This window comes from Manis pentadactyla, chromosome 1 (genome assembly GCF_030020395.1).
Source record: "Manis pentadactyla isolate mManPen7 chromosome 1, mManPen7.hap1, whole genome shotgun sequence".
Lineage (NCBI taxonomy): Eukaryota > Metazoa > Chordata > Mammalia > Pholidota > Manidae > Manis > Manis pentadactyla.
The window spans coordinates 68,340,679-68,364,965 of record NC_080019.1 but is presented as its reverse complement, the minus strand read 5'-3'; the positions used below and the strand labels follow the sequence as shown (position 1 = coordinate 68,364,965).

The 24,287-nt window shown below is 36.8% G+C and overlaps 1 protein-coding gene across 6 annotated transcripts in view; it reads left to right on the top strand.

Annotated features, from left to right (window-relative positions):
• The window catches only part of PPP2R3A (protein phosphatase 2 regulatory subunit B''alpha), a 270,561-nt gene that overhangs the window by 167,982 nt on the left and 78,292 nt on the right, over positions 1-24,287 (top strand). For all 6 annotated transcript variants that reach the window (XM_057498104.1, XM_057498095.1, XM_036877361.2 and 3 more), the window contains 4 exons: positions 2,861-2,947; positions 6,254-6,410; positions 8,841-8,889; positions 9,331-9,420. In XM_057498104.1, the coding sequence (XP_057354087.1) occupies positions 2,861-2,947; positions 6,254-6,410; positions 8,841-8,889; positions 9,331-9,420 (383 nt within the window). The remainder of the gene's footprint in view (positions 1-2,860; positions 2,948-6,253; positions 6,411-8,840; positions 8,890-9,330; positions 9,421-24,287) is intronic.

Sequence of the window (24,287 nt, the reverse complement as noted above, 5' to 3'; positions counted from 1 at the left end):
AGTTCTGACCTCTGGTGCAACACAGAACAAGTCAGCGTCTTCTTTCACCTGATAACCATTTGGATCATGGTCACATCTACACACTCTAGTCTTATTTTTTCCTTAAGAGTAAACATGACTAAACTAGTAGTATCTTTCACAATAATTTTGAATATAGTTCCCCTTACCTATTTCATGTTTTCTGTACATTTTATATGTAATCTATAAATAGACAACAAAACTGATTTATGTGAAATACTAATTAGAGACCTTTCTTGGGTTAGCATCCATCTGCTATTCAAAACTGAATAGTTAGTTATTCAACTGGCTATGAATCCAACCCATATGTCTTCATTATAAATATAACACAAAAGTCATTATTACACAGCTTTCAAACTTCATTAATTTATCAAGCAGTTTTCCAAAGAAGACATACAGATGGCCAACAGGTACCTGAAAAGATGCTCAACATTACTAATCATCAGGGAAATGCAAATCAAAACCACATTGAGATATCACTTCACATTTGTTAGAATAGCTAGTGTCAAAAAGACTATATGTGTTGGCAAGAATGTGGGAAAAAGAGAGGTCTTATGCACTGTTAGTGGGAATGTAAATTGGTGTGTCCACTCTGGAAAACAGTAGGAAGGTGCCTCAAAAAATTACAAATAGAACTGCAATATATAATCCAGCAGCTCTACTTCTGGGTGTTTATCCAAAGAATATAAAAACACTAATGTAAAAAGGTGTCTGCACCTCATTACAGCATTGTTTATAGTAGCCAAGATGTGAAAACAATCTAAGTGTCCATCAGTGGATGAACGGATAAAGAAGTTGTGGTATATATATAAAATTTAATCTTATTCAGCCATAAAAAAGAATGAAATACTGCTACTTGTGACAACATGGATGGACCTTGAGGGCACAGAGAAAAACAAATAATGTTTGATCTCACTTATATGTGGAATCAAATAAAAGAAAAACAAGCTCATAGATACAGAGACAAGAGTGGTGGTTGACAGAGATTTGAGGGAAGGAGGCATAAGTGAAGGGGGTCAAGAGATACAAACTTTCAGTTATAAAATAAATCAAGGGGATGTAATGTACAGCCTGGAGACTATTGCTAATTATACCATATTGCATATTTGAAACCTTCTAAGAGAGTTAATCTTAAAAGTTCTCATTACAAAAAATACGAAAAAAATAATTCTGTAATTGTGTATGATACAGGATGTTTAGCAGACATGTGATCATTTTACAATATATACAAATATCAAATCATTATGTTGTACACCTGAAACTGATACAATGCTATAGGTCAATTATTCCTCAATTTAAAAAAATTATCAAGCAATTATTGACCACCTGCTTTGTGCAGAACACCATATCAGGCACTGGGATACAAGTCAAGAAAGACTTGGCTCCTTAGAGTTGAGAGGTGATGATGGTCAGCTGTGCCAGCATTTAACAAATAACCACAGGATGACTGGAGGGGAATAGGTGACAGCAGGAGCACAGAAGCCAGAGCTGTACCCCTATTCTGGGGCCTCCTGTGGAGTTGGCAGTTGAGCTAGATTCTGAACGGTAGAAGGAGCTGGCACTGATAGGAAGAGTGGGGTAAGAAATGCTGGGCCTTCATCCTGAGGCTTGTTTTTCCCCTGTTCTGTTTGAGAATCACTGTCTTTGCTAAAGAATCAGAAGTAGAATAATGGTTTTGTCTTTCATTATGCCTACTCTTGGGATAGATGTCTTCCCTTTTTTGTTCTTAACACTAAAATAGTTTTTTAAAAGGATCTAACTTCTTCCATCATAAAACCACCAAAGGATACAGGATTTCTGTATTACTAGACAATCAAATCAAAGCCAAGTTACCACCATAACACCTGCCTAAATTGTTCTTCTCACCACTGCTTCCTTTTGGTGAACAAACAAAACTCATAGGTCAAAGAACAAATGGGTGGGAACAACCCCAGGCAAAACTGTTAAAAATACACTATGGTGGGAACTCTCTTGTCCCCTCCTGGCCTGAGCCAGGAGCTCTGTCCTCTTGCTTTATCTCTAAATAAAAATCTCTGCCTTGCTCTCCTTAAAAAAAAAAAAGAATACACTATGGCCTTCTCCCTCTGGGATTGCAGCCTCTGTCTTCCTCCTCTAACCCTCCCCTGTGCCAGAGCACACACATCCCCAATCTCAGACACATTGCTACCTGTCCCCTCCTCTCCCTCCTGTCCCAGGCTGTCTCCAGATTTCACATCTATTAAATTCTTTAAAATTCTAACTTGTAACAAAATTGTTCATCCCTAAGGAAGGACTTGGAATATAAATTATCCCAGATGTACTTGAGTTTCCAGAGAGTCTGGAAGAGTAGAAGTCTTGAATAATTACCTTATGAATAAGGTCATGATAACCAGAATAATGGCCCTCTTGAATCATAACACATTGGCAGCCATTCCTCTGACGCCTTAATTGTTAAGTCAGCACATTGTGTATTTCCCACCTCATTTGCCTTCCCAAAGATCCAGGCCAATAAGCGCTACTTGAATCAGGCATCACTATGTAAGATGAGAAGCAAACAGAGAAACTGACATGTAGGCAGCTGGGAAATGCAGACTTATGAGCAGAGAATATTTTTTTTCTTGAACAATAGAGGCAGATGCAAATTAAATGTGTGTAAATAATATTATATTTTTATATTATATATATAAAATATAATATATAGTAAAATATTAAAATATAGTGTTAATTTTTACTAGAAATTACACTTGACATAATCAAAAAGCCAAAACTTAGCTTAGTTAAAAGTATATTTATAAGATGGCTTTTGGTAAAGTATAGATATCTTCAATGTTTTTATTTGGCTTTGTTTTCCTTTTGGAACCAGGTTATTCAGAGAATATTCTACACAGTCAACAGATCTTGGAATGGAAAAATTACTTCGACAGAGATAAGAAAAAGCAACTTTTTGCAAGTATGCGTCTCTCGGAATTCGTATATAAAGAACAATTTAAATAATATTCTTCCTTCACTTAACAAATATCTGAATGCTTATCATATGCAGGCACTGTCACTACTTTCAGTCAGTAAGCATTTATCAGATACCTGGGATGTGTTGGGGGGAACAAAAATGAATAACAAGAGATTTTTGCATCAAGGCATGCATTCTGGAGCAAAAGACAAAAGTGGACAGGCAGTCACTCCTGACTTGAAAAACTCCACAAAAATGTAGAATTGAATATGCAGAGAAGGTTTTACAGAAGGACTAGCATGTAATCTTGACCTTGGAGAATATAAGGAGTTTACCAAGATAAAAAGTTACAAGAAAAGGGGATTCCATATAGAGGAAGCAGCGTAAGAAAAGGCCCAGAAGCATGCGAGTATCATGTTCAGGAACTGTGAAACAGTGAGAAGTGGCTAGTGGCTCATGGAGAGAGTGACCAGTGATGAGACCTCAGGGGTGAGGTGGGGCAGAGTGGGGAAGGGCCTTGCAAAAGAAATAGAGGAATTTCAACTTGACCCTTTCAGCAGTGACTGTTTATCCAGCATCTACTGGAGAAAAACACAAAAAATTACTTTTAAGAAAAAATACGTTTCATTCAACTATTTTATTTTGTCAAATGAGAGGGAAAATACTGACCACTAGTGGGAGCCTTTTACCGAGGTAATCTTAATGCCTGTTTGCTGAAGCTTCTATTAACCTAAAGTAATGAAGAACAAAGTAATGATGATTTGGCCAAACTAGCAGCCCACAATAAATATACTAAATTCTTTTATTCTAAAATGAACAATATGATGGACAGTGACTGTAATGGGGTATGTGGTGGGGACTTGATGATGGGGGGAGTCTAGTAACCATAATGTTGCTCATGTAATTGTAGATTAATGATGCCAAAATTAAAAAATTTTTTTCAAGAAACTAAAAAAGGAAAAAAAAATGAGCAATAATCCTCGCAGTCATTGTTAATATTTATTGAACACCCAGTGCCTAGCTGGCTGGGCTTTTAGGTAATATGGGATGGGTTGAGATGGCAATAATTCCATAAAAGAGGCCTTATCACTTAAGAATGGTAATAATCCCACACATTCTTGAAGTATACTAGATTTTTACCTTCTGGAACATTATTATATTCCCATATTTTTTTTACTGGTGATAAAATTTGAGTCCTAGATATGGTTAAATGACTTGGATAAAATCACACAGCAAGTAAGTGGCTGAACTGGAAATAGAACTCAAGTGTTCTGCTTCCTAGGGCATGATTTATTTTCTCCCTTTTCTTCCCTACCCCTCTCCTTAATCTTCCTATTAGTTCTTGAATATGTGCTCATAGAACATTCAAGTAATAGGAATATATCTAGAATAATACGCAGAAGTCTCTGTATCTTCTCCTTGCCATTTCATTCCCTTTCCCAGAGGGAACCCATGGTATCTGTGGTTTTATTCACTTACATATCAGTATATCAGGGTATATACATGGAATATTCATGGAGTATATAGTTCTGCTTTGTATGGCTGCTTTTATGAGTTTTTTTTAAATATATGAGATCATACTTATTATTCTGTTAACTTGGGTTTTTTCACTTAACAGTATATCTTAACATTCTTTTTATTTCCATTCACATAAATCTATCTCATTTTTTATGGCATAGTTATACTGTAATTAATTATCTATTCCTCTGTTGATGATGTTCAAGTCATTTTCTTACTTTTCTTACTACAATGATTCAGTGAAACATCCTTGTACTTCCCTCTTGTGTGTATATGAAGAATTTCTCTGGAATGAACTACTAGAGGACAAAATCCTAGATCAAATAGTATGGGCATTTTCAATTTCACAGATCCTTCCTAAAAGCCTGTAGGTGTTCATACTTACATACATACTCACCAGCACCAGAAGTTACCCATCTTTTTCATTTTATGGCAATTTTGCTTCTCAAGATTTGTTTTTTGTATGTATTCTGCTTTATATATGTTAAAGGGCATTTTATAAAACAAAACATTACAAGCAAGCTTAGAAAAAGAAAAATCATATTTTATTACCCTGATACAGCTAATATCATTTTTATGCATTCTTCTAGTCTCATTCATATGCATATATGAATTTTAGGATTTTACATAGTTATTAGTGTGTATAATCTTGTGTCCTGTATTCTGCACTCAGACCACATCACTTGCTTCCTTTGTATTTAGACTTTATAATTTTTACTAGTTGCATAATCTTCCATTGAGTGGATTTACATAATTTAATAATTTATATTGTTTTCAGTTTGTAATACATTTGCATGATGAAATAGTCACCTTTGTCCCTTAATGTTTTTCACCTTGAATTCCATTTTATTTTCTAATAATATTGACATGTGTTTTCTTTCTGTTATGACTTAACTAGTATATGTTTGTCTCTTTTTTAACCTTCCTTTTAAATTTTATTTTATACTTATCTCTTATGGCAGCATATACCTAAATCTATTTTTTGGGATTTGGTTTTATACTCAATCTGAAAATATTTTAATAAGGAGATTTAACTCATTTATCTTAATTGTGATTATTGCTATTTCTGATCTTGTTTCTGCCATCTCATTTTGTTTTTTCTATTTCCTAAGTTTCTTTATGGTTTCTTTTATCTTTCTGAATCTTTCATTTCTGAAAATGTCTTCATTTATCTGTCCACTTACATAATAATTTATCTGATTATAAGAATTCTGAGTTCAAAATCTTTGTTCCCAGTGTTTTCCATAGGGTCACACAATGAAATCAGGGGAGACCCAGGTTTCCACCTCAGGGCTCTGCAGCTCCACCTGGAAACCTTCTATGCCAGACTACCACACATCATTACAGTTGTATACATAAGTCACCATTGTGGTAAACTTGATTTTATTACAAAAAACAAACCCTGTAAGTGGATGCCCACTCTTTACAACTTTGAAAAGTTAGAAACAAGGTCAGTTTATGGCCATGTATTTAAGCCTGTTTTCTAATTGTTCCATGCTTGCTAGTCTGGGGACCTCTCCCTTGGTGATGGTCCATCCCATCCCTTTCCCTGTTTTTAAATCCTCCACAGCATCTAACCCTTTGCTAAACATATTACAGAGCTCATAAATGCTTGTAGATTGATCAGTTGATTAAAGGTAGGATGAGATTACCTATTAAAGTTCCTGGTTTGGTACGAAAACCAAAATTACTAATTCCATTTAAAATAAAATTTACTAGACTCTGTATAATGGCCAAAGCTGACTTTTCATTATTTTAAAATAAATTAATCCTTCTTTCATACCATTTCAGACTCTAGCTCTTTTGGAAGAAGAGGAAGATATAAACCAAATCACAGATTACTTCTCCTATGAACATTTCTATGTTATTTATTGTAAATTCTGGGAACTAGATAGTGATCATGACCTCTACATCAGCCAGGCCGATCTATCTCGATACAATGACCAGGGTGAGTGTTTCAATAGATGTTAAGGCTTAAATATTTTGAAGGCAGCCAGAGTTATATAAATTGTCCCCACTCATTATGGAGAATTCCCATTTTTTAAATTCTTTATCTATTTAAATCCTCTTTAAAGACCAAGAATTTTAAGTGGGAATGGGTAAAGATAATAGTTTTTCATTTAGAAGCCAGGTATAGGAGGAGGGGTTTGGAGGTAAGCAATTAGAGTCTTAGCTTTGACGAATTGGCAAGTTGTTAATAGTGATGTTTATTTTCTGATGATGAATTTTATAAGATCCACACCTCTGTAAAGTTTATTTGAAAAAGAATGTGTATGAACCTTTATATATTTCCCATTTTACAATACTTATAAACAGCCAAGTTTGAAAATGTTTTTAACTTGCCAGTGTTTTCAAGGATTCTTACAGAAACTTACACTTTTTTTTGGAATTTAGTTGGGAAATACATCCCAGCTGTCAGGCAAAAGATATTTTCTCCACAGATGAATTTGGTGTATTTTTCTTTTATCAGAAAACAAAAATTATACATGATATTACCCTTTTTGACTCATTTTTACTAGTAGGAAACTTAGAACCTATTACCTGCTGATTTAATATTCTTAACCAAGCACCAAGATACAGTGATTCATTCTTCTTTCATAAGATTGTCCCTGTTCCTGTTCTTAAATGTCTCCTCAGCCACTGTTGATTTTTTTAAATCAGCCTTTAGCCTTTTAGATGTAGTAGAATACAAATCTTAAATGTACTGAATTTCACTTCTGCTATTTGGTATATCTGACTAATGGTATATATCTTCATTATGTCTGGTGTAAAGTTTCATAGAACTTTTCATATTTAAGAAATAGAGTTCTACCTCTCAAATTCTGAGGTGCCAGTTGGGTATCAAGAGGAAATACCCAAATGTACTTATTTAATAAATAAGTATTTAGTACTATATCCACCCTTCTTCAAGCTATCATATCTTTCTATCAGCAGAATAGCATACAGATGGAGATATTCATAGATGTATCAGATCATGTATCAGATCAGCTTTATTAGCTATACACCTTCTAACTGCCAGTGGCCAGATCATCTGTATAATATGAGCCAGCCTCCAGGAGTCATGCAAAACCCTATGGACTCTAAAGCATCCTCTTGGGCTAATAAAACCATAACTCTCATTAAGTGCCAAAATATTGTATATACACACATGCAAGTCATTAGAGGTGTGTTAAAGGGATGAAATCCAGAAAAGCAGGCATCTAGGCCACATATTGAAGGGGCCACTAAAACTACATAATTGCCCACCTACCACCTATCCTAAGGGACAATATGATCTTCACTTTTAGGAGGCTAAACCTTCCAAGTCTAAAAAAGATTTTCAAAAAGCCTTTAGGTTTCGAATTAAGTGTCCTTGCCTTCCCTATATAGCCCTTTTTTTTCTAACCAGTACAAACTATTAACCCCATACATCAATGCTCAGCGAAGTCTAGAGGGACCTTATGTAAGCTTTGGTATGTGGCCAGGCATGGCTGTACTGACACCCATATTCCCAACATTCTTCAGCCAAACTAATTTACCTTTATGTTGACTATACCTAACTCTGCTAAAGATTTAGATGCTGATGATAGCTGCTAACTCTCTAATGACCTCATCACTGGTGCTTAAACTTTAGATTGCCATTTCCTAGGACACTTGTTAAAAGAACAGATTCCTATTCTTACCACATCCCTAGGTCTGAGATCCATTGGCATCTCCTTTTTTTTTTTTTTTAAGCTAATGCCTTTAGTTATTTTGAACCCACAGTGAGGTACACCACTAGATTCCCTATGGTCTATCATCAAAAGCAACATATGATTTTAAGATACAAGTGTCTCTCTCTTTGAATAAGATGTACTAAAGGAATTTCTAAAAATCACACATTATGTTATTTCCTGGACTTTTACAGAATGAGAATGTACGAAAAGTAGTTTCAGTATCTTTTATAAAATTATACTTGAAAGTATTGTTTTTTGTTTTATTCAAAGTCACATTATAATTAGAAGCTGACAGTCAGTTCCTCTTTGAAGTTAATGCTAGGATAAAATTTGTCTTGTTTTAGAGTAAAAGTCCTACTGGATAACAATATCAATTCAAATTCTATACATTTTTGTGTTGTCAGAATGTTCAGAATGAATTTGGCACTCAACTATATTAATACATCCCAGCTGTCAGGCATATCCATTTGCCTACTTTTTTAAATGATTGATTTAGTATACTACCTCAAATTCTTACTTTCAAAAAGAATAAATTATACATAAGTAAAAATTTAACTATTCATATTATCATCATGGAAGGTTATTATGTTTTAGCTCGTGGTTACTGAAAATAAATTTGCCAAAAGTATTCCCTTTATGCAACATGTTTCTAACTAGTTTTGTACTTTCTTATTTATATTTAGCTTCATCAAACAGAATTATTGAAAGGATATTCTCTGGGGCAGTAACAAGGTAAGAAAAAGCATCTGAGTTTAAAAATTAACTAAAAGTAAACTGTAACAATTTCATTTTTGCAGGGCTTCCTGTAAAATTTGGCAGCATAATACCCTATAAAACATACAGTCCTGGCTTTATACAAAACAGTAGTAATTCTTTAACATGTGGGCATTAGTCCTTTACCTAAGTATAGGGAACCGTGATCCTGGTTATTTGCATTCAAATTAGAAACCAGATTTATTTTCTCATATCTGCAAATGCCTTTTGATTTCACCCTCTAGATTTAAAAACAAGATAGGCCATGAAAGGGATTGCCCTTTATGAAATTTCCAGCACTCTTTTTTGTATTTTAATTTAATTTCTGAAGAAAGATTTGCTTTATTTCTTAGTCTATCATTCTACTAAATTTATCTAACTAATTGCTCAGGAAACTTTAAAACCATGTGTTTTCTTTAGGGGAAAAACTGTACAAAAAGAAGGAAGAATGAGCTATGCAGATTTTGTTTGGTTTTTGATCTCAGAGGAAGACAAAAGGAACCCCACCAGGTATGATTTCTCATCTTCCTTTGCCAAGAGTATTAATATTAAACACATGAACAAAGCTTGAAAGTCATGACGCCTACCTAGTGAATGCCAACTAGACCTGCCATACCAAGACAGATTAGACTTAGTCACAATACATTAAGAGAAGTGCTTTTACCTCCAGAATCAAAGGTAAAGTGACATGTGAGCTGCTCCAGAGGGATAAGTAGGACTAGGAGGCATTTATTATGGAATGCGGGAATATATACTTTGAATTTTAGTTTTTTTATTATCTTCATGGTTCATTAGTAAATTGAAGAGGGAAGAACAAATTGTGGGTGACTAGTATATGAGAACACATCCTCATTCCCCCAGTTAGAATCATCTCTCCCTTTCCTTGACACTCCACCGTGAATCTGTTTTTTGCCATTAGTCTGTCTCTTGTTTAAGCCAAAAATCTAGGTCCCTCTATTCTTTTAATTTCTAGATGGTATAACACAGTGCCCTGCACATAGTTTGTGCTCAGTACCAACGGGAAGGGAGGCTGTAGTCTGCAGTGCTACTTGCTGGTATAACTGACTCAGCTGTCTGTATGTTGGTTCAAGAAATTATCTAAACGTTGAATATAGGGTTTGGAAATCATTGAAGCAGAAATAACACTAAGCTATTTCTTGGGCAGTCACTTAGATTGTTTTTAAATAACTTGGTTTTCCATTTCAAAGCTAGTAATTTATTATCCATTGCAGATAATTTAGAAAACATGGATAAGCAGAAGACAATAAAATATAATAACTAATAATTCTAATACTCAGAAAAAGGCACTATTAAAAGTTGGCATATATTGTAGTCTTTTTCATACACTTTTACATACTCTTTGGACATTTAGATTATTAGTTCCATTGAATTAAATCTTAATTACCATACACTTCAAAATTTTTATGAAACGCTCTTCTAAATAGCAGTTACAGCTAATAGTTATAACCAAATAGTTATAACATCCACTGCTTTTTTCCTTAATATAAATTCCCAAAACACAATTGCTAGGTTAAAAGGGGATACACATAATTTTGACGGCATTTATGAAAATTACTAAATTGCTCTTCAGAAAAATTTTATCATTTTTATACCTTTGTCAACAAGGTATGAGCATATATCCTATAACCCTTACCAAAAGCAGGTATTTTCCTCTTAAAAATTTTTTCCAATTTGATAAATAAAAAATTTAGTATTATTTATTCTGCATTTCTTTGGTTACTGGTGAAGCTCAATTTTCTTCATCTATTTTAAGCCATTTTTGTTTCATCTTAAGCAACTTGTCTTTTCATGTCTTTTGCTTATTTCGTTCAAATTACTTTTGTCTGTTATCACAAATACACATTAAGAATTTAAAAATTATAAAATACATACATTCAAAAACCTTAATATAAAATTCATTCATAATTCAATGACCCATAGTTAACATTTTCTTATATGTCCTTCTACTTCTCATCCTCCCCCACCTCTCCTCCTCCTGCTCTCTCTCCCTGCACCAAAAGATATATAGCATGATAAATAGCATCATACCATACAGTTTTATAGGACACTTTTTCATACAACAGTATAATTCTATGCCAGTCGAATGATTATAATTTATCATTAACCCATTATTTTTTAATGCTTAGGTTGTTTCAGTTAAATTATCTAAGTTTCTAAGATTTAAAGGCTCTACATTTTTCCATTTCCTGCCTTTTTGGGGTTCTGTTAACCCTCTCAATCTTAACCTTTTATTTTTCACTATTCCTTAATTATGGAAAGGCTTTCCTCAAATACTTCCCATCCATGTTTTCCTCTTTCTGGAACTCCTATTATCCCACAGGAACAAATGAAGAGAACTAGAAATGGTAATAAAGAAGGTTAATATACCAAACTCTGTGAATATATACTTACTCTCACCTTTAAATGAACATATATATAAAGTAATATTAGAACAATGTATTGTTGGATTTGGAATATATATAGATGTAATACGGATAATAAAAGCAAAACAAGGAAGAAAATTATTTCAATATCTATAAATAAGTATAAATCTGAAGATGATTCTAAGAAGTTAAAATGTGTATGGCAAGCCCTAGAGTGACCACTAGGAAATCAACTCAAAAATATATAGTGAAGAAAATCATTAAAAGTATCAAAACATTACACTTAGAAAATATCTACTTAATGTAAAAAAGAAAGAAATAAAGGACAAACAGGAAAAATTCTAAGACATATAGAAAACAAAAATAGCAGACATTAGTCCAACTGTATCAATAACAACATTAAATGTGAGTGGATTAAACATTCCATCAAAAGGAAGAGATTTTTCAGGCTGTAAAATAAACTAAGATACAATTATATGCTGTCTACATAAGACACATTAGATTTAAAGATACAAAACGGGAAAAAAAGGAAAAGGAAGGATAAAGATATAGCATGCAGTCACCATAAGAAAATTGAAGTAGCTATATAAATATCAGAGAACATACACTTTAATATAAAAATTATTTCAAGAAACAAGGATATTCTATATCATAAAAACATCCATCCAAGAGGAAGACATTAAATTATAAACATATGCACCTAACAACACAGAACCCTAAATACATAAAACAAAAACTGACAAAATTACAGGGAAAGAATAAAAAGTTCAACAGTAGTAGTTCAAGACTTCACTGCACCACTTTCAGTGATGGACAACCATGAAGATCAACACGGAAGTAGAAGTCCTGAATAGCACTATAAAAAAACCATAAAGGGCTGATGGGCGGAAGATGGCGGCATGAGTAGAGCAGCGGAAATCTCCTCCCAAAACCACATATATCTATGAAAATATAACAAAGACAACCCTTCCTAGAATAAAGACCAGACGACACAGAACAATATCCAGACCAGAGCCGCACCTGAGAGAACCCAGCACCTCGCGAAGGGGGTAAGATACAAGCCCCGGCCCGGCGGGAGCCGAACGCCCATCCCCCCAACTCCCAGCGGGAGAAGAATAGGCAGAGCGGGAGGGAGACGGAGCACAGGGCTGCCGAACACCCAGCCCCAGCCATCCGGGCCAGAGTGCAGGGCCCTAGATACTAGGGAAACAGGGCAGCAAGAACAGTGAGCAGGCACCGGAGGCCTGGCGCCGGAGGACACCAGAAAAGTGAGCGACCATTCCTTTTTTTTTTTTTTTGCTGTTTTGGCGAGCGCTTTTTGGAAGTCTTAAAGGGATAGGGACCCCAATACTAGGGAAACAGGGCAGCAAGACCAGTGAGCAGATGCCTGAGGCTGGCACCGGAGAATAAAGAAAAACGAGCGGCCACCTTTTTTTTCTTTTTTTTTTTTTACTTTAAATTTTTTTTTTTTTTTTTTTGTGGTCATTGTTTTGTTTTGGTAGGTGCTTTTTGGAAGTCTTAAAGGGGCAGGGCAGGACACTTAATCCAGAGATAGGGAATCCGGGGATCTCTGGGCACCCTAACCCCTGGGCTGCAGGGAGCAGGGAGGCCCCTTACGGAGATAAATAGCCTCCCAGCCGCTCCTGCTCCAAGGCGACTCCACCACTTTGGAGTAGCTGCACGAGCCAGGCCACGCCCACAGCAACAGCGGAGATAAACTCCATAGCAGCCGGGCAGGAAGCAGAAACCCTGTCTGCGCGCAGCTGCCCAGCAGAAGCCACTAGAGATCGCTGTATTCCCAGGAGAGGAGGGCCACAAACCAACAAGAAGGGAAGTTCTTTCAGCCATCACTCGTCCCAGTTCTGCAAACTATTCCTATCACCATGAAAAGGCAAAGCTACAGGCAGACAAAGATCACAGAGACAACACCAGAGAAGGAGACAGACCTAGCCAGTCTTCCTGACAAAGAATTCAAAATAAGAATCATAAACATGCTGACAGAGATGCAGAGAAATATGCAACAGAAATGGGATGAAGTCCGGAGGGAGATCACAGATGCCAGAAAGGAGATCACAGAAATGAAACAAACTCTGGAAGGGTTTATAAGCAGAATGGATAGGATGCAAGAGGCCATTGATGGAATTGAAACCAGAGAACAGGAACGCATAGAAGCTGACATAGAGAGAGATAAAAGGATCTCCAGGAATGAAACAATGTTAAGAGAACTGTGTGACCAATCCAAAAGGAACAATATCCGTATTATAGGGGTTCCAGAAGAAGAAGAGAGAGGAAAAGAGATGGAAAGTATCTTAGAAGAAATAATTGCTGAAAACTTCCCCAAACTGGGGGAGGAAATAATCGAACAGACCACGGAAATACACAGAACCCCCAACAGAAAGGATCCAAGGAGGACTACGCCAAGACACATAATAATTAAAATGGCAAAGATCAAGGACAAAGAAAGAGTTTTAAAGGCAGCTGGAGAGAAAAAGGTCACGTATAAAGGAAAACCCATCAGGCTAACATCAGACTTCTCGACAGAAACCCTACAGGCCAGAAGAGAATGGCATGATATATTTAATACAATGAAACAGAAGGGCCTTGAACCAAGGATACTGTATCCAGCAAGACTATCATTCAAATATGACAGTAGGATTAAACAATTCCCAGACAAACAAAAGCTGAGGGAATTTGCTTCCCACAAACCACCTCTACAGAACATCTTACAGGTACTGCTCTAGATGGGAGCACTACTAGAAAGAGCACAGCACAAAACACCCAACATACGAAGAATCGAGGAGGAGGAATAACAAGGGAGAGAAGAAAAGAATCTCCAGACAGTGTATATAACAGCTCAATAAGCGAGCTAAGTTAGGCAGTAAGATACTGAAGAGGCTAACCTTGAACCCTTGGTAACCACGAATTTAAAGCCTGCAATGGCAATAAGTACATATCTTTCAATAGTCACCCTAAATGTTAATGGGTTGTATGCACCAATCAAAAGACATAGAGTAATAGAATGGATAAAATAGCAAGACCCATATATATGCTGCTTATAAGAAACTCACCTCAAACCCAAAGACATTTACAGACTAAAAGTCAAGGGATGGAAAAAAATATTTCAAGCAAACAACAGCGAGAAGAAAGCAGGGGTTGCAGTACTAAAATCAGACAAAATAGACTTCAAAACAAAGAAAGTAACAAGAGATAGAGAAGGACACTACATAATGATAAAGGGCTCAGTCAAACAAGACGATATAACCATTCTAAATATATATGCACCCAACACAGGAGCAACAGCATATGTGGAACAAATACTAACAGAACTAAAGGGGGAAATAGACTGCAATGCATTCATTCTAGGAGACTTCAACACACCACTCACCCCAAAGGATAGATCCACTGAGCAGAAAATAACTAAGGACACGGAAGCACTGAACAACACAGTACAGCAGATGGACCTAATAGACATCTACAGAACTCTACATCCTAAAGCAACAGGATATACATTCTTCTCAAGTGCACATGGAACATTCTCCAGAATAGACCACATACTAGGGCACAAAAAGAGCCTCAGAAAATTCCAAAAGATTGAAATCCTACCAACCAACTTTTCAGACCACAAAGGCATAAAACTAGAAATAAACTGTACAAAGAAAGCAAAGAGGCTCACAAACACATGGAAGCTTAACAACACGCTCCTAAATAATCAATGGGTTAATGACCAAATCAAAATGGAGATCCAGCAATATATGGAAACAAATGACAACAACAACACTAAGCCCCAACTTCTGTGGGACACAGCAAAAGCAGTCTTAAGAGGAAAGTATATAGCAATCCAAGCATATTTTAAAAAGGAAGAACAATCCCAAATGAATGGTCTAATGTCACAATTATTGAAATTGGAAAAAGAAGAACAAATGAGGCCTAAGGTCAGCAGAAGGAGGGACATAATAAAGATCAGAGAAGAAATAAATAAAATTGAGAAGAATAAAACAACAGCAAAAATCAATGAAACCAAGAGCTGGTTCTTTGAGAAAATAAACAAAATAGATAAGCCTCTAGCCAGACTTATTAAGAAGAAAAGACAGTCAACACAAATCAACAGTATGAGAAATGAGAAAGGAAAAATCACGACGGACCACACAGAAATACAAAGTATTATTAGAGAATACTATGAAAACCTATATGCTAACAAGCTGGGAAACCTAGGAAAAATGGACAACTTCCTAGAAAAATACAACCTTCCACGATTGACCCAGAAAGAAACAGAAAATCTAAACAGACCAATTACCAGCAACGAAATTGAGGCGTTAATAAAAAAAATACGAAAAAACAAAACCCCACGGCCAGAAGGATTTACTTCGGAATTTTATCAGACATACAGGGAAGACATAATACCCATTCTCCTTAAAGTTTACCAAAAAACAGAGGAGGGGGGGGGATACTCCCAAACTCATTCTATGAAGCTAACATCACCCTAATACCAAAACCAGGCAAAGACGCAACCAAAAAAGAAAACTACAGACCAGTATCCCTGATGAATGTAGATGCAAAAATACTCAACAAAATATGAGCAAACCGAATTCAAAAATACATCAAAAGGATCATACACCATGACCAAGTGGGATTCATCCCAGGGATGCAAGGATGGCACAACATTCAAAAGTCCATCAACATCATCCACCACATCAACAAAAAGAAAGACAAAAACCACATGATCATCTCCATAGATGCTGAAAAAGCATTTGACAAAGTTCAACATCCATTCATGATAAAAACTCTCAGCAAAATGGGAATAGAGGGCAAGTACCTCAACATAATAAAGGCCATCTATGATAAACCCACAGCCAACATTATATTGAACAGCGAGAAGCTGAAAGCATTTCCTCTGAGATCGGGAACTAGACAGGGATGCGCACTCTCCCCACTGTTATTTAACATAGTACTGGAGGTCCTTGCCATGGCAATCAGACAATACAAAGAAATACAAGGAATCCAGATTGGTAAAGAAGAAGTTAAACTGTCACTATTTGCAGATGACATGATACTGTACATAAAAAACCCTAAAGACTCCACCGCAAAACTACTAGAACTGATATCGGAATACAGCAAAGTTGCAGGATACAAAATCAACACACAGAAATCTGTGGCTTTCCTATATACTAACAATGAACCAACAGAAAGAGAAATCAGGAAAACAACTCCATTCACAATTGCATCAAAAAAAAAAATAAGATACCTAGGAATAAACCTAACCAAAGAAGTGAAAGACTTATACTCTGAAAACTACAAGTCACTCTTAAGAGAAATTAAAGGGGACACTAACAGACGGAAATTCATCCCATGCTCGTGGCTAGGAAGAATTAATATCGTCAAAATGGCCATCCTGCCCAAAGCAATATACAGATTTGATGCAATCCCTATGAAACTACCAGCAACATTCTTCAATGAACTGGAACAAATAATTCAAAAATTCATATGGAAACACCAAAGACCCCGAATAGCCAAAGCAATCCTGAGAAAGAAGAATAAAGTAGGGGGGATCTCACTCCCCAACTTCAAGCTCTACTATAAAGCCATAGTAATCAAGACAATTTGGTACTGGCACAAGAGCAGAGCCACAGACCAATGGAACAGACTAGAGAATCCAGACATTAACCCAGACATATATGGTCAATTAATATTTGATAAAGGAGCCATGGACATACAATGGCGAAATGACAGTCTCTTCAACAGGTGGTGCTGGCAAAACTGGACAGCTACATGTAGGAGAATGAAACTGGACCATTGTCTAACCCCATATACAAAAGTAAACTCAAAATGGATCAAAGACCTGAATGTAAGCCATGAAACCATTAAACTCTTGGAAGAAAACATAGGCGAAAACCTCTTAGACATAAACACGAGTGACCTCTTCTTGAACATATCTCCCCGGGCAAGGAAAACAACAGCAAAAATGAGTAAGTGGGACTATATTAAGCTGAAAAGCTTCTGTACAGCAAAACACACCATCAATAGAACAGAAAGGATCCCTACAGTATGGGAGAATATATTTGAAAATGACACATCCGATAAAGGCTTGACGTCCAGAATATATAAAGAGCTCACACGCCTCAACAAACAAAAAACAAATAACCCAATTAAAAAATGGGCAGAGGAACTGAACAGACAGTTCTCCAAAAAAGAAATACAGATGGCCAACAGACACATGAAAAGATGCTCCACATCGCTAATTATCAGAGAAATGCAAATTAAAACTACAATGAGGTATCACCTCACACCAGTAAGGATGGCTGCCATCCAAAAGACAGAGAACAACAAATGTTGGCGAGGCTGTGGAGAAAGGGGAACCCTCCTACACTGCTGGTGGGAATGTAAGTTAGTTCAACCATTGTGGAAAGCAGTATGGAGGTACATCAAAATGCTCAAAACAGACCTACCATTTGACCCAGGAATTGCACTCCTAGGAATTTACCCTAAGAATGCAGCAATCAAGTATGAGAAAGATCAGTGCACCCCTATGTTTATCGCAGCACTATTTACAATAGCCAAGAATTGGAAGCAACCTAAGTGTCCATCAGTAGATGAATGGATAAAGAAGATGTGGTGCATATACACAATGGAATACTACTCAGCCATAAGAAAAGGGCAAATCCAACCATTTGCAGCAACATGGATGGAGCTGGAGGGTATTTTGCTCAGTGAAACAAGCCAAGCAGAGAAAGAGAATTACCAAATGATTTCACTCATCTGTGGAATATAAGAACAAAGGAAAAACTGAAGGAACAAAACAGCAGCAGAATCACAGAACTCAAGAATGGACTAACAGGTACCAAAGGGAAAGGGACTGGGGAGGATGGGTTGGTAGGGAGGGATAAGGGGGGGAGTAGTAGGGGGGTATTAAGATTCGCATGAATGGGGGGGTAGGAGAAAAGGGAGAGCTGTACAACACAGAGAAGGCAAGTAGTGATTCTACAACATCTTGCTATGCTGATGGACAGTGACTGTAAAGGGGTTTATAGGGGGGACCTGGTATAGGGCAGAGCCTAGTAAACATAATATTCGTCATGTAAGTGTAGATTAGTGATACCAAAAAAAAAAAAAAAAGGGCAGTTCCTGTGTGGTAACCTCCAATGAGTTCTACACAAGAGTATAAAGGGCATATAAAAGTGTAGGCAAAGGGTCTGTTTGTGTTTATACAGAGGATCAAAGCCTAATTGGGCTACCCCGAAAATGAACTAAGATACAATATGAAAAAGAACTTCCAACATCAGCACTCTCGGGAAGACTCATGCCAGAAGATGATCATCAAAAACCCCAAGAAAGATCCACGCACTGCTACAGCTGTAGATGCACTCATCCCACCAGTTCCTGGACTTGCCATGGGAATGAGGAAGGAGATATCTAAGCTGGCCTGTGCATACAGTAAAACAACAAATTTGACTGGATCTATACTGTTGGAACTCAACCAAGAATTAGGAGAAGTGCAAATTGTAGCGCTCCAAAATCTTACAACTACAGACTATTTACTGTTAAAAGAACATAAAGGATGTGAACATTCCCCAGGAATGCGTTGTTTTAATTTGTCTGATTTCCCTCAGACTGTTCAAGTTCAGTTGGACAATATCCACCATATCATAGATAAGTTTTCACAAATGCCTAAGATGCCTAACTGGTTTTCTTGGTTTCACTGGAGATGGCTGGTAATTACAGGTATGCTTTGGTTATGTAACTATACTGCTATTATGTTAATGTGTGTGCACAATTTAAGTAGTAGCTTAAAACCTATACATGCTGAAGTTACTCTACAAGAAGATATGTCAAAGAAATAATCAATCTTCCCATGTTTTCTGCAGCCTGCTACTTCTATAGCTTTTCTTCCTTCCTAATTACAACCCTTAAATAGAATTCGTGCCTCATATCAAATTAACTGAGTATCATAATTCTTCCAAGTGGTAAAGATACCTCAAGACAAATGCTGGGCATAGAAGCCACAGGGCATAAATATGCAAAGAAGTAAAAAGCTAACCATTTCAAACAATAAGGCTTCTCTCTCACTTACCAACTTTACATTTCCCTGTATGGCCCCGGAAGATGACTGGTTAGCCAGAGACGGGTAAGATTCCTCAAGGGAGGAACAACCTAAGACAGGCACAGTCGCAGGGGGGTCATCAGGTGAGAAATTGGGGATCAACAGAGGTGAGGCTTAGAACCTCACCCCCCCTGTTCTGAGAGAAATCTTCTGCATATGTGGATGTTTTATTGCCCTTGTCTAGCTTGGATTAACACATAGTCTACAGGCACACACCTGATCATCTACATTTGCTCTCTTACAACACTAAACTATGTTTTCTACCTTTATCTTGTATCTACCTACCACTTCAGCATTTTTTTAAAAATAATAATAATAAAGAGAAATGTGGTATCCACATATAAATCAAGTATAAAAATCAAATGAGTATTCATATTTGAACTGACTGTTTAGAGTTCATAATGCATGAGCAAAACCGAAGGTTTCTGTGATGGCTGCCCTTGTACTGTTCACCATGTAAGAACTTATTCACTATGTAAGAAGTTGTTCTCCATGTAAGAACTTGTTTGTTAAGCCTCATAAGATTGGAGACTGACGAAAATTAGGCTTGGGGTGGATAATGATTGTGCATTGAGCATTGACTCCCCTATACAGAATTTTATTGTTGTTAACAACCATTTGATCAATAAATATGAGAGATGCCCTCAACAACAACAAAAAAAAAGTACACACTTCCAATGGTAAAATAATAAGTAACCGGGATGTAATGAATATAGTCAAAATATTGTAACAGCTTGGTATGGTGATAGCTGGTACCTAGAATTGTCATGTATATAAATGTTGAATCACTATGTTGTACACCTGAAACTAATGTAATGTAATACTGTGTTTCAACTACCCTTCAATAAAAAATAATTATCTACAAAAAAAAAAAAAAAAACTTATAGAAAAAAAAAACATAAAGCAGTGAGCCCCAACAATACCTACAGAACATGCCAGCTAAGAACTAATAGGATATATATTCTTAAGTACACACAGAATATTCTCCAGAATAGAATATATTATAGGCAATAAAATAGTCTGAATAAATATAAATCTAATTACCATACACTTCAAAGCAAAATCATACAATTTTCTCTGACCCCCCCCAAAATAACATTAACAACAGAAATTTCAGGATTCACAAATATGTAGAAATAACACACTGCCTAAATAAATAACATAAATTAGAAAATAATTTGAAATGATTGAAATATACCAAATGAAGGAACAATATAACAAAACTTTAATGAATGAAAATGAAAACATGGTGTACCAAAATTTATGGGAAATCACAGCAGCAGTGCTAAGAGATATCTATAACTGTAAATGCATAAATTAACAAAGAAAAATCTTAATAAACTAACCTTCCACTTTAAGACACTGGGAAAAAAGCAAATTAAGCCTGGCAAGCAGAAAAAAGGAAAGAATAAAGATTAGAATGCATAAATGAAATAGATGAGAAAAGTCAATGAAGCCCAAAAGTCAGTTCTTTTTTAAAGAGCAATAAAGCCTGGAGGATTAAAGATGGCAGCATGAGAGATAAGACAGTGGCCTCCTCCCAAAACCACATAAAATACAAAAAATATAATTAATGCAACTAGTCCTGAAAGAGCAACAAGAAAGAAGGCTGTGCCAGACTGCATGCACCTGGAGAAAAGAACAGACCTCACGGAACAGGGTAATGTACCAAAGACGTGATCCAGCAGGACCCAACCCTTCCCACACCCTAGCTCACTGACAGGAGGAAGAGAAGTGGAGGGAGAAGGGAGTACAGGCCTGGGACTGCTGAACACTAGGCCTGGAGATGTGCTTTGGGAGCACAAACCTACATTGCATGGTGTTGTGGAGATTGGTGGGTATGGAAAGCTAAAACAGGCAGAATACCTCTAGAGACCGAGATTCCAGCCACTTGTGGAAAACAGGGATCCATATCTGGCTCCTGTGTGACAAAGGAAAGGCGGGCAGTCTGAGAGATTTCCTAACAGTGAGAGGGCTGCTGAAGGGGCAAGGATTGCACAGAAGTTACTGCTCAAAATTGTCCAGGCTCACTCTTCCCAGCAGGTTGGGAACTTACAGGAGCTTCAGGCACTTCATCCCCCTGGCTGGCTACACAGCTCCAAGGAACCCACGGTGATATGCAGCCTGCTGCGCCTTCCTCCAGGTGAGCGCACACCTGACTCGCAAACTGGCAGCCCCTGCCCTGGAATAAGGTGAGCCAGAGGGAAGCCCTGCCTACAGCAGCTACAAATGCAAAGCATAGAGACTTCTACCCATGTGTTTGGCACACTGGTTCTGGCTGTGGAGACAGGCATAGCAGCCAGGAAACAGGAAATAGCTCTTTCTAACCCCCAGGCACCAGCACTGCACCCCTGTAATCCCCAACATCGCTCCAGGGACTGAGCAGCTCCAGAGAGTAGAGCTTCTGGTCATTAGAGGGCACTACATACAAATATGAAACATCAAAGGAACCTGATTCAAACCAAAATCACACAAACACCAGAAAAAGGGAAAAGTGAAACTGAACTCATCAATCATCCTGAAAGAGATTTCAAAATAAAAATCATAAACATGCTCATGGAGGTACAGGAAAGTACTCTAGAACTCAAGAACGAATTCAGAATGGAGAGCAAATAATTACAGAATACAGTTGAGGGACTTAAAAGCAGATGATATACGATAAATGAAATAGAAATTAGAGAAGAAGAATACAAAGCTGAGGCACAGAGAGAAAAAAGGATCTCTAGGAATAAAAGAATATTGAGAGAACAGTGTGACCAATCCAAACGGAACAATATTCATATTACAGGGTTACCAGAAGAAGAAAAGAGAGAAAAAGGGATAAAAGGTGTCTTTGAGGAGGTAAACACTGACAACTTCCCCAATCTAGAGAAGGAGATAGTCTCTCAGGCCACAGAGATGCACAGATATCCCAACACAAGGGACCCAAGGAAGACAACTCAAAGACATATAATAATTAAAATGGTAAAGATCAAGGATAAGGACAGACTATTAAAAGCAGCCAGGAAGAGAAAAAAGATCACATACAAAGGAAAACCCATCAGGTTATCATCAGACTTCTCAGCAGAAACCTTAGAGGGCAGAAGGGAGTGGCATGATACATTTAATGCAATAAAGCAGAAGGGCCTCAAACCAAGAATATTCTACCCAGCAATACAAATTTGTTTATTTCATTTGTTTAATTCATTTAAATTTTAAGGAGGGATTAAACAATTTCCCAATAAACAAAACCAGAGAGAATTTACCTCCCACAAACTGTCTCTACAGTGTATTTTGCAGGGACTGCTAGACATGGAAGTGTTCCTAAGGCTAAATAGCTGTCACCAGAGGTAATAAAACCATGGTAAGGAAGGTAGAATAATTACTAAGCAAATGCAAAATTAAATCAACTACCCCCGAAGTCAGTCAAGGGATAGACAGAGTACAGAATATGATACCTAATATATAAAGATTGAAAGAGGAAGAAAAGGGGGGATTAAAAAAAGAACCTTTAGAATGTGTTTGTAACAGCATACAAAGTGAATTAAGTTAGACTCTTAGATAGTAAGGAAGTTACCCTTGAACCTTTGGTAACCATGAATCTAAAGCCTGCAATGGTGATAACTACATACCTATCAACAATCACCCTAGATGTAAATGGTCTGAATACACCAATCAAAAGACATAGAGTTGCTGAATGCATTAAAAAACAAAAACCATCTATATGCTGCCTACAAGAGACTCACTTTGAACCCATAGACATACACAGACTAAAAGTCAAGACATGGAAAAAGATACTTCATGCAACAAAAAGGGAGAAAAAAGCAGGAGTTGCAGTACTTGTATCAAACAAAATGGACTTCAAAACAAAGAAAGTCACAAGAGACAAAGAAAGACATTACATAATGATAAAAAGGGTCAATCCAACAAGAAGATAACTATTATAAATATCTATGCACACAAACAACACAGGAGCACCTGCATATGTGAAACAAATACCAACAATTAAATGAGGAAATAGAATGCAGTGCAATCATTCTAGGAGACTTCAACACTCCACTCACTCCAAAGGACAGATCAACCAAACACAAAATAAGTAAGGAGACAGAGGCATTGAACAACACATGAGAACACATAGACCTAACAGACATCTACAGAACTCTACACCCAAAAGCAGCTGGATACACATTCTTCTCAAGTGCACATGGAACATTTTCCAGAATAGACCACATACTAGCCCACAAAAAGAGCCTCAGTAAATTCAAAAAGATTGTAAACCTACCAACCACCTTCTCAGACCACAAAGGTATGAAACTAGAAATAAATTACAAAAACAAAAAAGCCCCCAAACACACGGAGGCTTAACAATATGCTCCTAAATAACCAATGGTGAATGACCAAATAAAAACAGAGATCAAGCAATATATGGAGACAAATCACAACAATAATTCAATACCTCAAAATCTGTGGGAACCAGCAAAGACCATGCTAAGAGGGAAGTATATTGCAATAAAGGCCTACCTCAGAAAAGAACAATCTCATATGAACTGTCTAAACTCAAACTTAATGAAACTATTCCTCAAGGGAGGAACAACCTAAGACAGGCACAGTCGCAGGGGGGCCATCAGGTGAGAAATTGGGGATCAACAGAGGTGAGGCTTAGAACCTCACCCCCCCGTTCTGAGAGAAATCTTCTGCATACGTGGATGTTTTATTGCCCTGGTCTAGCTTGGATTAACACATAGTCTACAGGCACACACCTGATCATCTACATCTGCTCTCTTACAACACTAAACTATGTTTTCTACCTTTATCTTGTATCTACCTACCACTTCAGCATTTTATTAAAAATAATAATAATAAAGAGAGAAATGTGGTATCCACATATAAATCAAGTATAAAAACCAAATGAGTATTCA